Below are 16,207 nucleotides of genomic sequence, written 5' to 3' on the forward strand. Positions count from 1 at the left end.
ACTTGAGGTCTTCAACAACTTAAAAAAAAAATGTTCTATAGCTCACTTTTTTAAGCTTTCTGCAATAAATCAACCATATCTGAAGACAGGAAAATTAAACAAACATTTGTCCATCTGAATGCAAATTCTTAATGAATGTCAATGTATACCTTCTTCCCCACAGCAAAAATTGTAAGGTAGCAACTCAGTCAAGCTGAGATATTGACAAGATGGGCTGAAAGCTCAGGAGTCAGAAATACGGAAAGGAGGCAAAGGATGTCTTAGTCTTAACCATCCTGCATTAATCTGCTTTGCAACAGTAGGGAGGGACTGGGTATGCTTTATGACAAAAATGTCAGAGATGGTCAAAGGAATGCTGCCAAGGAGCATTCCTACAGACGGCACAGCACAACAGCAGTGACACCAAGACAAGTGCCTGGCCAGTTGCTAAAGGTGAACAGAGAGCACAATGGGAAAATGAACATTTTTGACACTCACTTTTGAGAGAAAAGCATAAATGATACTCTTGCCCTGCAATATTTCCTACCATACGCCTATCTCAGACCTGCCAAATTACCTGGATTTCACCCTGTGCTCACTTAGATTTGTTCATTTAGATCTCTGGTGCTTCAGGGACTATTAATCCTGGAAACTCACAGGGAATCTCAGGTTTTGATCTCTCCACCCTTTCAGCATGTCCCACAGATGGATATGACAGCTGTTTGCATCTGACAGATTAAATCTGGTAAGTGAACTTGCTGTGTGTGCACTCAGCCAGTCCTTGAACCAGAACCCTGGGGGTATATAGAAAGCAGGTTTACCAAGTGAGTCCAAAGGGAGCCTGCCACTAATAGCTCTGCTAAGCTTCTCTCAGTTTGAAGTCAGTTATTTTCAAGTCTTACAGCAGTTCTTTAGCAAGGGAGATTTCTTCCTGTGATGAAACAAGAAACAGAGCTGATATTAATAGAAGAGAGTGCTATACTTTGCCACACTGAAATGATGTGTCTGGTTTATTGCAGCAGGCTCATGGCGGTGAATTATGTCATTATTGCCTAACCATAGACTTGTAACAGGACTTGAGAGGAAGAGATTGAAGAGTTGCTTTTTTCCTTCCATTTAATTAAATGTACTCAGTCCTTATAGAATTTTAAAATATGACAAAGAGCTTCTGTCTTTGACACCTGATAAAATCTCATCAAGGCTGGTTGAAGCCCAAACTATTGGTTACTGAGGTGTATCTCCATACCTTAATAGTAGAACTACTGAGGTTTAATAATTTTTAAAAATAGATCGTAATGTTGATTTCCTGAAATTGTCCCTTCAGACAGGTTTCGGCATCTCTGCCAGAGCTCCAAAGGAAAATATTTCCTCTGACCTAGGAATAAATGTCAGTGTTTTGATCTAAGACTCAGTGATGAAATTTGTTGGGTTATCCACCCTATTCTCACGTTTTACATACACTGAAAATCGTCTAAAATATGATTGTGTTATACTCAATTCCAGTCAAAGCCAAGTTTCCTTTTATTTATCTTTGTCCTCACCTCTCTGACTAGGAAGCTACATTTTTGAGAAAAGTAGGGAACTTAACCCAAATGATTTCTCTGTGTTTGTTCTTCTGGTAGCCAATGCAAACTCAGGGCAGGCATACCTGAACTAGGCAGCTGTGGCAGAAGGACTTGTTCTGCTTCACAAAATCTGCAGGAACTAAATCATGCTTCTAAACAGATTTCTAGTAAATAATAAGGTGGACTTTTGTGACTATTTTGATATTTTCTACTCATTTGCTTAGGAAAATTTCTTAGGGGTTTGAGTTTTGTGTTGTATAATGACAAAACACTAAACTGGTGAATGGACTAATATTTTTTAGAGGATTTCTTTTACTGATGTAAAAAAATTTAAATAGAAAATGCAGTTCCCTAAGGGTCAATACCCACATACAACTTTGGTAAGGCTGATATTAGAAAACTGTGTGAGGTTTCAGTGTTCACAACCTTGAAAGGAGGCTAAGAGTTGGAGATGAGGTAGCTAAATCCATAGAAATTATTTGCAGGCTAGAAAAAATATCTTAAAGTGAAAGATGTAAAGGTTTTAATGTGTTGTTTTTTGGGGTTTTTTTTTTAATGGCTTTTAAACTTACTGTTGCCATTATAGATGGAAGATAAAGGGTACTGAGGATTTTAAAAACTATTACAGAAAGCCATAACAAAATTCATGGCTGCAAGAAGAAGCCAGATTTCAGGTGAGAAATAGAGCACTTTTTTAAAACAAGTGGCCCTGATTGAGGAATGGAACAGCCCAGCAAAGAAGTGAATTCTCTGTCTCTCAACATCTTCAAATCAAGACAGGATGCTTTTCTGAAAATTCTGCTTTTCCTAAATGCAAGGCCAGTTTTAGTCAAACAAGGACTGTTGGCCTCAGTACTTGGTGAAATTTTATGTCCTTTAAATGAGTAAGGCTAGATAATCCAGCATTCCCTGTGGCCTAGTTTTTATTAACCTCTTATTCACTTAAATATATGTTCAAGGAAAAGAAAATCAAAAAGATTGAGATTTGCCTACAGAAATCATTCTTTTTTTTCTTTTATTGCGAGTATCATCTTGAACTAGATGAACTTATTTTTCTTGGGTCTTTTCAAAAATATGTATGTGCGCTTTATTTCAATAGATGTAATAGAATAAAACTGAGTTTTAATTTCGTCAAAACAAAACCAAAGTCAGAAAATCCTGAAACTCTTTGCTGACAGACAGTGTCTTTTATCTGAAATTTACGGATAATAATTGTCTGTAACAATAAAGGCAAAAAAATACAAGCAAGGTTGGGGGGGATTTTTATATTTTGCGAAATGCTAGGTGCTTGCTCTTTTTATTATTCCACTAGTCTTCCAGTGCAGATGTGCATTCAACATCAAATTATGGTTTGAGCTATAGCTGACTTGCCTGTAGTGGTTTGAAGGTAAACCAGCAGGGGGAAATTGACACCACACAAATATCTTGAGAGAGACTTCAAGTCGGATTTATAATTTAATAGGAAAATTACAAAAAAGGCAATAGTACAGAAACACTGGCTTAAGCCTGCCAAGTCAGAGTACAGCCTGGCCCCTGTCAATCAGGGGTGGTGTTCGCAGTCCCGTTAAGCAGTGGTTGCTGCGCTTGTTGAAGTGGTGGCCGTGGTCTTGTCGAAAGCAGTGGTCCTGTGGAAGTTTGGGTTCCCCTCTGGATGTCCAGTGGTTGTCCAAGTCCCCAAACCCCCAGATTATATACCCCCAAAGCCCAGGCAGGAATGCTCAGTACCTCCCTCAGGGCAGGGAGTTTCACAATGGAATGATGTAATCCTGTGAGTCATAGGATATTTTGGGGAGTCCTTGATGGCCCTTTGGCAAAGATGACCCCCCCTTAGGCTGGGTGTAGTTATCCTGTGAAGAGAACACTCCACCCAGCTCACAGCTGTTACAGGTGACCCACCATTACAGTTCATCAGGAATAATGTAGATGGGTGTGAAATATACAGTTTGGCTAACTCCATACTGGTACTCTTTCTCCTGTAACCACAACGCTTGCCACATCATTAGGTTTCCAGGATCATGAAGGGGATTCAAGAAGATGAAGACAAGGCATAGATGGCCCAGTTTTTCCAAAGTACATTTTGGCATTGGCCCAACAATGGTTTGTTGGAAATCAATTGAATTTGTGCTTTTCATTTCACAGGCAGTATCTTCAGGCTGATGTTGAATGCTTGTAATAATCTTAAGATGCAGCTCTGCAGTATTGCTCTTATTTTTGAACCGTAGAGTATTAAATGACAACAATGTATTAGAGGGAAACTATGACTAATTGTAATGAGAGCATTTATTGGAAGGAACTAGAGACTACTGATATGTTAAGCACATATGTAAACCTATAACTCCACACCACCTCTCTGAGCCTGAAACCTTACTTTAGAAGAGTGTAGAAGAGTGTTTCCTTTTCAGCTGAGTTTTAAGTGGAGAGAGGCTGAGAAATTAACACCATTAATTCAAAAACACCTCACTTTTTTCTTTCCTCTCTATTGTTCTAGTATACGGTGAACAGGGGAGATAATAACACGGAAACTTGTCACCATGAGAAGAAATCCAAATGCTTCTAAAGACAGTTAATAACTGATGATACAAGTCAAGAGATGAACATTCCTCCCAACTGGGTTATAGATAACTCTTATTGAAAGTTTACTATATCACACAGTTCTGGCTTTCACCTGTTTTCTAGATCAGATTATCTTTTCCTCTGCTCCTCTATGAATTTTATTATGTCCCAGTAAAATTCAGTTGATTCATCTGTCTTGGCAAATTTAATAAGAAGCAATTATTAGCAATGAGTAAAATTTATTCTGTGTTGGTGAACATGCTTTTTGCTGCCCTCATCTTGCTAAACGAGTGTTTGCCTTTTATGTCAGTTCTGATGCCAGGTAATACTGAGAGGGACTCTGTTATAAAAGTGAGAAATTTAAGAAGAAAATATACACAAAATCTGTACAACAACAAAAAAAATGCAACAACAAGAAGCAAAAAAACCCCTGAGCTACTCGTATCTATTTTTAAAGTGTAATGAAGGGTGACATTTTAACGATTTACAGTTCACTTACACAGGTGAAGATATCCTGATCAACTGTGGTTCAATAGGGCATAAAAGCACAAAAAGAAATTACTTGGCAGAGAAATAGATAATGTGGAATCTATTTAGCAAGAGAAATTAGTTAGGTAAGGTCTTGATCATTGATTATGATTCAACTAAAATCTAGTTTAAGTATTTCATCTGAAGGCCAAAATTTTTCTCTCAAGATTTTTCTGTGAAATTAACTTTTTGAAAGTGTCCAAATCATCTATGAGTCTAAATCTCTTTATTTATGTTACTAAACAACCTACAGGACTCTGAAAATATTATCCAGGGATAGTAAGAGCCTTTTCTGTATTTGTTATGCATTTAAGTTCAGCTTTTTTTTCTTTACTATTTCTATACTGACAGCCCAGTACTGAATTCTGTAAGCCTTTTGTGATTGTCAGGGAAAATATAAGAGACATTTAATAGTACTTGGAAATCAATTTTTATATATATGTGGCAGTATAGGAGAACATTTTTTTACAGAAAAGGCAGCATGTTTTAAGTAAAATGAAAATAAAAATAGATTATGATGAAATGTCTGGAAGGAAGGAGGCTTCCTTTTGAGCAGTGTGTAGATGAGGCTAAGCTCTGAATCACAAATAAAAATATCAGAATTGTTATCCTGTGTTCCTTTTTCACTGGAATCATGGGAAGATGTAAATATTTCAATCTCTTGTCAGCACTTCAGCTCAGCACTTCTCTTGCATCTGCAAACAGAAAGGATAATAATCATTTGCTTACATGCCCTATCAAGAGAAAAAATATCAAACATATCCCTACATCTGGGGTAAGGGACACAAGGGAGCTATGTATGCTACTTTCTGTTGATGATGTTGGGCTGGGAATAATGATAAATGATTAATGAAGAGATTAGCTGAGCACCCATCGGGAATGGGGTAAATACATTTGGAGCAGAAAGATAGTGTAGGTGACTCCTCAAGGTTCTTTCCAGATTTATCTTCTATTGTTCTGTGATAACACGTAAGTCCATCCTTTCTTGTTGTTTTAGGCTTTTCTCTAAGGGGATGTCTCTATTCAAGGTCACTTCTCTAGAATGATATGCCCCATAATTAATTGCCCTAAAATACTGCTAAGCTGGCTAAAAGTGAAAGTATGGAGGCAAAAATTTCAGCTGCTAAGTAAAGTGCTTCTGCTCACTCCCCCAGAGCTGCTACATCTCACAGGAGCTGAGTAAATGTCTCCCTTTCCTCAACTTTCACCTCTAAAATGTAGTGAGCTCATTCTCAATATTTCAAGTGCCACTGTGGATGAATTCCAACACTGGAAGCACATTTGAACTGGCAAACAGTAAATGGCTGCCATCAGGCATAAGCACTTGTTATATCAAAGCTTTGGCACATTATTTATGGAAGACTTATTCTAATGAGTTCCATCCACACCTACCAGATGTGCCATCCAGGATTATGCCAGCTGTTTACCAGAATGCTTGATGTCCAATAATATCATGAGTACAACATGACATTCAATTTTAATGTTGCTGAATAAGAAAACTTTTTCTTAATGTCTTTGTTGAAAATGAATAAACAATGCTCTCACATATCCTGATTCAAAATGTTAATGGTCCAGCCCCTATGCAAACACGGGCACTTCTGTGCAAGTAGACAACTCCAATTGAATCTGCACAAGGGTCTCCAGTGTTCATAACAAATTGACCTCATACATAAAATCTGTGGAACACTAATATACCAAAGGAACGATAAAGGAATCTGAATAGCTAAATATCACTCACTATTGCCTGTTTTTTTAAAGGTATGTGCAGGAACAAAAGCACCATTTCTAATAATACTCTTCATCAGAGATCTCACTAAAATTAGTGGTATCTTTGACAAATTCAGGTTTTACCAAACATACATGAGGACAGAAGAAACTGGTTCTGATTTTTTATTGTGTTAGACTTACAGAAATATGATTGAAATAGTATCCCATCATGGATCATTGAAATAATTTAATATTAATCATTCAAATTTTTGGGTAGGAGAATTTAATCTTCAGATTTATAGCTCGTAATATGTTGGCTTCATGGTAATTGTATTTAAAAATACAGTAATTTACCGATGAAAATAATAACTCATACTTTTAAGCAAGGAAAGCAACAAAGACTTCTTAACAGCATTAGGTTTTCCAGAATGATAAATATTTGTGATAACCTGTTTGGTTCTATAACCCATACGTGCCACCTTGGGTTCACAACCTCCTCTCAGACATGTCATGAGTCATGACAAGTCATGAGTCTTTTCCACAGGCTGCAGGTGAACGTCTGCATCCCTGTGGTTCTCCACGGGCTGCAGGGGCACCACTGCTTCACCATGGTCTTCACCATAATCTTCACCACAGCCTGCAGGGGAATCTCAGCTCCAGAACCTGGAGCACCTCCTCCCCCTCCTCCACTGACTTTGGTGTCTGCAGTGTTGCTCCTCTGACATGTTCTCAGTCTGCTCTTCTCTGGCTGCAGTTAGATCTGCAAAATATATTTTTTTAACTGCTTCTGAAATATGATGTCACAGAAGCATTGCCACCATTTCTAATTGGATCAGCCTTGGCCAGCAGTGGGTCCGTCCTGGAGCTGGCTGGCCTTGCCTCTGCCAGATTTGGGGAAACTTCTGGCAGCTTCTCACAGAAGCCACCCCAGTAACTGCCTCCTGCTACCAAAACCTGGCCATGGAAACCCAATACACTACATAAGCCACTGTCATAACAAGTTAGGAAGAAACACAATGTGCTGATAGAAACCCAAATATACACGTATGTTAAAAATTCACAGCTTTTAAAAAAAAAAGTTTATAGATCTTTATTTAGGTAATGAAAATTACAAACAATTCACCCAATAAGTGTTCCCACAGGAAAAAAGTTATGGCACTACTTTACTGTACCCCTTTTATAAAAGAGATTTTATTTTTAAACAGCTATGAGGTAGGCCTTTTAAAACTTCCTTTTCCTTCAAATTACTCATCAAATTAGGACTTCCTAGGTCTTAATCTCAGAAAATCGTCACACAATTCTTTTTATTTTTGGTTCAAATAGTGCTATATGTGCAAATATTTCCTCCTCAGGTCTTTGATTTGTTAAATTACCTAGTCCTCTGTAGACATATTGCTGATCAGAAAGAGCAACTCTACTGCTGATGTGACTGCATTGAAAATTCTAGTTTCTGACATCCCAGCTTGTTATTCCTACAAGTAAAGCATCACAAAATGATGTAACAACATAGCCATATGCTGGGGATATGTGTATTGTGGTTGTTCAAAGATAGGGCATGAAGACAGTTATAAAATATTACTTTGTTTATCTTTTCCTGTAGAATAGTAGTAATACTTGTAATCTATTTTTCAAGTCTTCTTTGTTTCCCCTATGGGGTTGGAAGGAGCGTCTGGAGATCATCTAGTCCTATGTCCACGCTCAAGCAGGTTCACGCAGAACAGGTTGCACCAGATTGTGTCCAGGAGTATTTTGAATATCTCCTGAGAAGGGTAGCCTGTTCCAGTGTTCAATCACCCTTACACTAAAGGAGTTCTTCCTTGTAATTAGATGGAACTTGCTCTGCTCCAGTTTCTGCCTGCTGCCTCTCTTCCCGTTGTTTGGCACTAACAAAAAGAGCCTGTCTCCATCCTCTTCAGATACTTGTAGGCAGTGATAATGTCCCCACTCAATCATTTCTTCTTGAGGCTGAGCAAGCCCAGCTCCCTCAGCTTCTCCTCATAAGAGAGATGCTCCAGTCCTTATTCATCTTTGCAGCCCTTTGCTGGACTCACTCCTGGAGCTCCATGTCTCTCCTGTACTGGAGAGCCCAGAACTGGACACAGCACTCCAGACCTGGCCTCACCAGGGCTGAGCAGAGGGGCAGAATCACCTCCCTTGACCTGCTGGCAGTGCTCTTCCTGATGCATCTTAGGGTGCCATTGGCCTTCTTGGCTGCAAGGAGACACTGCTGGCTCATGGACAACTTGTTGTCTGCCAGAACCTCCAGGTCCTGCTCTTCAGAGCTGTTTTCCAGCAGGTCAGCTCCCATCCTGTACTGGTGCTTGGGATTATTCTTCCCCAGAGGTAGGACCCTACATTTTCCTTTGCTGAACTACCTCTCTGTTCAACTCTCCAGTCTGTTCAGGTCTTGATAAATGGCAGCACATCCTTCATGTGTATCAGCCACTCCTCCCCATTTTTTATCCTCAGCAAACTTCCTGAGGATACATTCTGCCTCTTCACCCAGGTCATTGATGAACAAATTGAACAAAACTTGGCCCAGATTTGACCCACTGGAAGCACAACTACCTCAAAGTCACCAACTAGACTCTGTACCAGTGATCACAATCTACCTCATTTTTTCCTCATCTAACCCACAATTCCTGACCTTTCCTATGAGGATGTTATAGGAGACAGTGTCAAAAGCCTTGCAGATTTCAAGGTAGATGACATCCACTGCTCTTCTCTCATCTACTCAGCCAGTTTTTCATTGCAGAAGGCTATCATACTGGTCAAGCATGATTTCCCATTGCTTAAACCAATGTTGACTACTTCTGATGACCTACTTTTCTTTTACGTGCTTGGTGATGACCTCCAGAATGATCTTACCAGGGATGAAGGTGAAACTGACCCACCTGTAGTTTCTTGGGCCCTCCATTCTTGCCCTTTTTGAAGACTGGCGTGGCAGTCTTCATCCAGTCATGGGCACCTCTCCTGTTCTACATGACCTTTCAAATATGACATCAAAGCTTTCAGGCTATTGGAGAATGTGTTTTTATTGTTTGGTTTTTGGTTAACATAATTGGCCTTTTAAGAACAGGATAATTAAAATCTGAATAAAAAACATGGGGGGAGGTTTCTCATCATCTATCAGGTAGATTTGGAGAAGAGAAAAAGAATAAATGAATGAGCGAATGAATGAATTCACAAACATGATAGCAGGGTTGGAGAAACTCTCCTGTAGAGATGGGCTAAAAGATTTAGGATTGTTCAACCAGGAGAAAAGAAGAATCCAGGGAGACCTTATAGCAGCCTTTCAGTGCCTAAAGAGGGCCTAAAAACAAGCCATAAGGGGGCATGTAGTGATAGGACATGGTGGAATGGCTTTAAACTGGAAGAGGGTTAAGTGTAGATTAGATATTAAGAAGAAACTTTTTACTGGGAGGGCAGTGAGGGACTGGAACAGATTGGCCAGAGAAGTTGTGGATGCCTCATCCTTGAAGTATTCAAGACCTGGCTGGAAAGGGACTTTGAGCAACATGATCCTTTGAAGGGGAATTGGAACTACAAGATCTTTAAGGACCCCTCCTGTCCAAACTATTCTGTGATTCTGTGATTCTGTGATTCTAATGAAGATTACGGGGAATGGGCAGAGGAGAAGAGAATCTGATTTGCAAGATATTTCCTATTACTATTACTAATGTTATTCATGTAATGAGTTCCTGGTTATCTTTGTCCATTTCAGCATTTTGCCTGGAGAAAACCTAACTCATCCTAAAGACCTGTATATGATCTATGTCCAAACACAGAAGCCTCAAACTCACTTCAGACTCTCCAGGAATACTGGCAGACAGTCCTTTTTCGCTAATCACACCATATGTAGGTAAAAAGGTGCCAAGAGTCAGACCAGACCAGAAACATCTCCCAGTCAATTATTTGCTTGCACATAATTTTTAGAAGCCAAATTTTAATATACAAATTATTTTGCTATTAGTCCCCATCATCTTTGCTCAGTCTTAACAATGCAAAAACTATCCCTTTCCTAAAACCACATGTCCAAACCTATGATATTTAATGGCAACTCATTACTCATTCTTGTTTCATTGGCAAGTACACCTGCTGACAACAGCCAGGCAAAACTGGAGCTTCCTGTACTCATAAACTTTCCAAGAGTCTCTTAGAAAGATGGCATACTCTCTCTTATTGAGATATTACCAATCATATCCAAGAACATAATAAAAAAATATTTAGCATAACAACAAAAAAAAGAAAATGTTGTACCTTATGTGACCATAGTTAAAAATTATTTTGCTTTCTTTTTGAAGGGGTTGCAAAAGATCATGCAATTTCATAGACTTAGAAATATTTTTGTTTTGTCACTTCATGGTGGAGACAAAGTTGACTTAATCAGGGAGGTGTATCTTGATGCATTCAACCTGACACAAAATTGCTGTGATCAATAGAAAAACATCTACCCTTTTGATGGTAAGATACATAGTGTGGACATAAATTTAATGCACTGGGAACCTGAAAGCAGGCTCACAGTTTATGGCATATCTATACAGATACAAGCAGTGCTCCTAGGAACTGTCACCAGTACCCTGTTTATACACGCTTGTATCTTGCTTTTATCTTCTATTTATAACATCTTCATCCTTGTATATACATGTATGTGTGTGGTATGTATATAGAGAGGAAGAGAGAGAGAAAGAACATGCTGTAAGCTTACACAGTTACAGTGAAATCTCATAATCTTTTATTAATATCACTTGCATCTTTCATAAATGTAGTCACATGTAAGATAAAACAGCATCAAAAAAGCAGGCAAGCAGACACATCATGACAATTTTCGAAAAACTTAGAGGAGGATTTATCTTCCATAAAAATGAAACAATAACTTTATAGAAAATGTGTGCCTGTTGACACATAACATTCCCAGGGAAGTATTTATTCTACAGTCGCTGGGAAACAAACCCTTCATTTGTATATTCATTTGCTCTGTCATGAGAGTGAGCTGCAGTTTACTACAGAAAAGAAACATTGTCTGGCCATTTAAATAGATTGTATTATACCTCCTTTGTATGTAATGTTGTCACATAAATATCATAATGCTACAGTTAAAGTATTGCCAATAATTATGAATTGTGTCACCTCTAATGAAGAAGGTTAATCTCTTTTAGTAGAAGGAATGTTCTCAGCCCTCCATGAAATCAGTTTTAAACACAATAAGCAAAGTAACATACCTGAAAGAAACCTCCCAAGCATGGGGGTGGATCAGGACTAAGTTGGTGCTCTTTTTAGACTTAACCAACACCCACTCACAAGTGGGATATTTGTGGTCATTCACAAATTAACATAGATTCTTCTTCACTATTTTTTCCTTTTTTACTCACATGGGGAGAAAGAGTTGGACACAATTTGTTCTGGTTTTTAAGATCACCAGTGAGGAGGATTGCAGATTTTTACTACCATCTAAACTCTCATTATCATTCTCATCTCTTTCATTAAATGTGCAGCTAATTAGGGAAATTTGCAACTAATTTAGGAATGCATCAGTAAGAAACTATTTATTTATTTTTTATTTTTGCTGTTGCCAGATACAAAATTTTGAAAAGACAATCTTAAAAGTAATTCAAAAGGAAAAGTATTTCTCCTGTGTGATGAAATTTTAAGCTTTAAAAAATGTCCTTTATCACGCAGGTTGACACTCAGACTGCCTAATTCTCTCTAACCTCATACTCAGATAGAATTTAAATCATTTATGTCTCAGACTGATCCTTTTCACCTGAGACGGTGGCATGAAAATCTGGACACCTTTGGTCTGGAATATAAAGTTCATAATATGCTTAAATCTAAGCTCTAACATATGTTTGAAAGTAGCACCTGCTTCCCACCTAAACCACTTTATGATTCACAGATGGGCTGGGAAGCAACAATTCATTTGGAATTCCCAATATGTAAAATATGATCTTAGCAAGACAATACACTCAGACAGTCTAGAATTTTAATTAAAATCTACAGCTAGATGAAGAATCTTACTGCAGTTAATTCTGATAACTCGAATGTTTACACTGAGGGATATGGATGCAGATACTAGAGCTTCAGCACTGTGAGGGATGTCAGAGCTATGCATCCTGCAATCAGGAGGGGAATTTAAGCACCAAATAAAAACCTACACAGGATTACCTTGAGCTCCTCAAGACATTTTCTCCAGGTTAGGGACACATGGACTTCAATCCATTTCTAAAGAACATTCATTTATTTTAAAGAATGAGCCATTATGCAAGAAAATTCCTTAAATAGATGCTAAATTTTAAGTCTTTACTTTCCCTCCTTATCCTACTAAAGTGGTCTCTTGAATGCTTTCACAGTCATGTCCAGATTTATACCTTGGCTACAGTGCAGATAAAGTTATTGTAAAAGGATTTCTCCTTGGTTTTCTCCTCTTGTGACTGGATTTTAAAAGGAAATGACAGCCACTTCTGCACTCTCTGTAGTGCTGGTTGCTTAATGTAGGTGTACAGTGGACTAAATTGGAGTAAAAATTGCTTTCTAGATTTTGATTGGGAGATGTAAAGCTTTTCTGGCACATAAAAATAGATCCTATACTGGGAATGCAGAGGCACCTGAGGAATGTTAATTTCAAGTGCTAACAAGTCTATATGCTTTGGCACTCCAGCAATCAGGTATCAGTTGAATGTGTATTTTCAGGATCATAAATCTGAACTAGACACACCATTCCCACTTTATAGCCCTTTGTATGTCTTACCTTGTGAAAATGTTCCCCACAGCCATAAGGAAAAAATGCATGTCTTTCCCTGACATTTATATCACTGGATTTATATCATATTAGGAATGTTGATTAAAGTGATTTTTTAGTTTGTATTTTAAACTCTTTTTTTAAATTAATTAAACACATTTACCTTTTTTATTTCAAGTCACATAATTCTTTTATCCTAGATAAATAGCATGCTGTCTTACATATTTATTTACAAGAAGATATTGCTGACCATCTCTGGTTTTGTTATTGAACATTATTGTGTATTCAAATCTGCAAATAGTTGAATTACTTCAAACATATAGTCCAATTTTGTGTTTAATATACTACTGTGAAAATGTCTTTGATGAAAAGCATTTTGCTTTCTGAAAGAAAAATGCATAATCCCAAATCTTCAATCACTGAAAAATACTACAATTCCATTTAATGCACTTACTTTCAAAGCTGAAAAAATGAAAGAGATTCCTTTTGACACATTCCATTCTAAGTTAAAAGACTTATTCCAATTTAGACAGCATGAGCATTCCTTCAGAAAGAAAGGAAGAGTTCAGAGGAAAAGCCCAACATATGCTATGCACCATTGTCTTAATACCATCAAAATAACACCAGAAGCCACTCGAGGATTCTCTGCTGAGCTGCAGAGGCTTGTTCACCAATCACTAGACATTCAAATGGAAGTAAGAAATCCCCTGTTAAGACCAGCTAAAAGGCTGTGAATTATTCCTCCTTTCATCTGACAGACTTGTCTTGGCCATAGAATGCAGAAATTGATCTGAAAAAAACCAAAAAGCTGCATCCTAACATTGAATGTTATGTATATACATACATATTATGTGCGTATATATATGTGTGTATAGTGTATATAATTATATATATGGAACTTGGGTCAGGTATTACACAGAGCTGCCTCTCTGCCTGCCTCACCTTAGCTGCTGAGCTAGAATAGATTTTGGTGAACTCCAATAGTGCTATGGGCTTGCTTGAAGATCTTGTTTGTGCAAATACAGAGAGAAAAGGATTTATCAAGCACAGGATCTGAAAGCACACTGGTACTCAGTGCAGACAAAACTTGGTCTCTGCTGCCAACCAAGTGAGAAGATTTGAAGCCAATATTTCAAGCAAATCAGTCCGCAGACAGTGCCTCCCTCATCAGCCCACATGCCATCATTCTGCCCTTGGCTTTGTTTACTACGGGCTGGGGGTTAGGGTAGCTGGAAATGTACAGCTTCTGCTTTCCAGCCTGGAAGCAGTCAAATGTGGGTAAGTCTGTGGGGAAAAGTGCTATGGTTTCTTATTTCACTTGAAGACATGGTACAGCTAGGCACTTTGGACCTTAGATGATAAGTGTGTCACACACATTTGTAAGGATGTCTTCACAACTCACTTGACAAGTTAAAAGCTGCTTGATGCCTGTATATGGGATACCCTTTGTTCATTATTTGTGCCATTGGCCTTAATCCAGTTCCCTGCTGCTAACCTTCTTTTCCCTTCCTGACTGTTGGACAGATATTTTCAGATAATGTCCTCTGATAACATAACACACCAGCTCTTGCAGTTCATTGTAAAGGCTGAGCTTATGAATCCCTGACCATACAAGCAGTAAAAACTGTGATAAGAGCAGAGAGTGGATACAGAACATGGAAATATTTACACCTACAATGCTACCTGATTGTTTTTGTGTTATGAAATTGCTTTTTACATGTTTTTGTTCCCCTGTAATTCTCTGGTGAACTTATAATGGAATAAAATTCTTGAGTCCCTTCAGACTTGCAAATATTTGTCAGCTGTGGGTTTTTTAAATGAAATTTAACCAGTCTAAAAGTCTGTGTTATTTGTTGGGGTTTTTTTTCCCCACAGTCACATTTTTATAGGAGTTAAGTCTTAGGAGCAGTGATAGAGAAAGCTTTTATTTTTTATGAGAGGAGAAGAAATGAATAAATTGAATGAATTAGCTCTGCAAACAGATCTCTGATTACAGTTGTTGCTCTGGGACTATCACTAGTGTTAAGACCAATAAACAATTTGCTAATACTGAGCCAAGTTCTAACTCTCCAGCTGCTAATTTTAGGTAGAAAAATTGTTCTCATTCTTAATATGCTTTTCTTTCACTTATGTGTTTTTCATATTCTTTGCTGAATGAAAAGGTAAAATTGTGCTCCATTTAAGTCTAAATATTTTTTCATACTTTCCTAAGTATTTAGTGTCTAATTTTCACTTTAATTATCTTTTTTTCATATTTGAATAAGAGAAGAAGTGAGAAAAAATCCAGTATTAAGACTTGAGTTCTCTCATATGATCCTAAAGGAAAATGCTTTATTTAGGTCTCCCATTTTTTTTACCATGTGTCCATCTGCTTTTTGACTGGAGCTTGGTCTTATTTTATTTTTTTAATATATTTTCAGTTAGTTGGATTTCTACTATGGGGGAAAAGACTAAAAGAAATACATTAACAACAGTCTTCCAATTTTGCTTCTTCAACTTTTCAATGCCTCTCATGAAATCTAAGATATTTTTCAACATGCTGAGCTTGTCACTAACATAAAAACAAGTTTATAAAACTTCATTATCTTTCACCTTTAAAAAATAGGAATAATGATATAAAACATAAAAATAACCAGAAATTGTAACATTTACTTGCAGTAACTAGATGGTGTTGTTTGTATTTAGAATAAGAAATACTCTTGTACCTAGGTTGTAGACTTTTTAATTATATCTCCACAGGGATATCAGGAAGACTAGTTAGCTGATAGTTGTAAAGCTCAATGCAGCTGCAGGTTATCTAATTATTCCTAGTCATATAGATTAATTACTAGTTTTTAAAAAGTGCAAAAGATTTATTAATGAGACAGCTACCTATTCTAGCAGAAAGACTGGAGAAGGACAAACCTCTAAATGGAAATGTGTAACCAAGGAAGGCATTGTGGTGGAAAAAAGAAAAGACAAAATCACAGAGCTGTTCCTCATTGTATTATCTCCACAGTCTGCACTGCTGCTCCTGTTTGTGGGAACATCACTGTGCATGGTGACTGCTACAAAGATGGAAAATGCAACAAGAGTCCAGGATACTTTCCTGAAGACAAGCATCTAGAACCGTTAGACAATCCATATTTCTGCTTCT

The 16,207-nt window shown here is 37.7% G+C and overlaps 1 protein-coding gene across 1 annotated transcript in view; it reads right to left on the reverse strand.

Annotated features, from left to right (window-relative positions):
* Nucleotides 1-3,019: 3,019 nt before the first annotated feature.
* EPHA7 (EPH receptor A7) overlaps nt 3,020-16,207 on the reverse strand; it is a 202,245-nt gene continuing 189,057 nt past the window's right edge. The window contains exon 16 of the mRNA XM_017739527.1: nt 3,020-5,320. Within this exon, the coding sequence (XP_017595016.1) occupies nt 5,290-5,320 (31 nt within the window). The 3' untranslated portion in view covers nt 3,020-5,289. The remainder of the gene's footprint in view (nt 5,321-16,207) is intronic.

This window comes from Corvus brachyrhynchos, unplaced genomic scaffold (genome assembly GCF_000691975.1).
Source record: "Corvus brachyrhynchos isolate BGI_N302 unplaced genomic scaffold, ASM69197v1 scaffold14, whole genome shotgun sequence".
Taxonomy (NCBI): Eukaryota; Metazoa; Chordata; class Aves; order Passeriformes; family Corvidae; genus Corvus; species Corvus brachyrhynchos.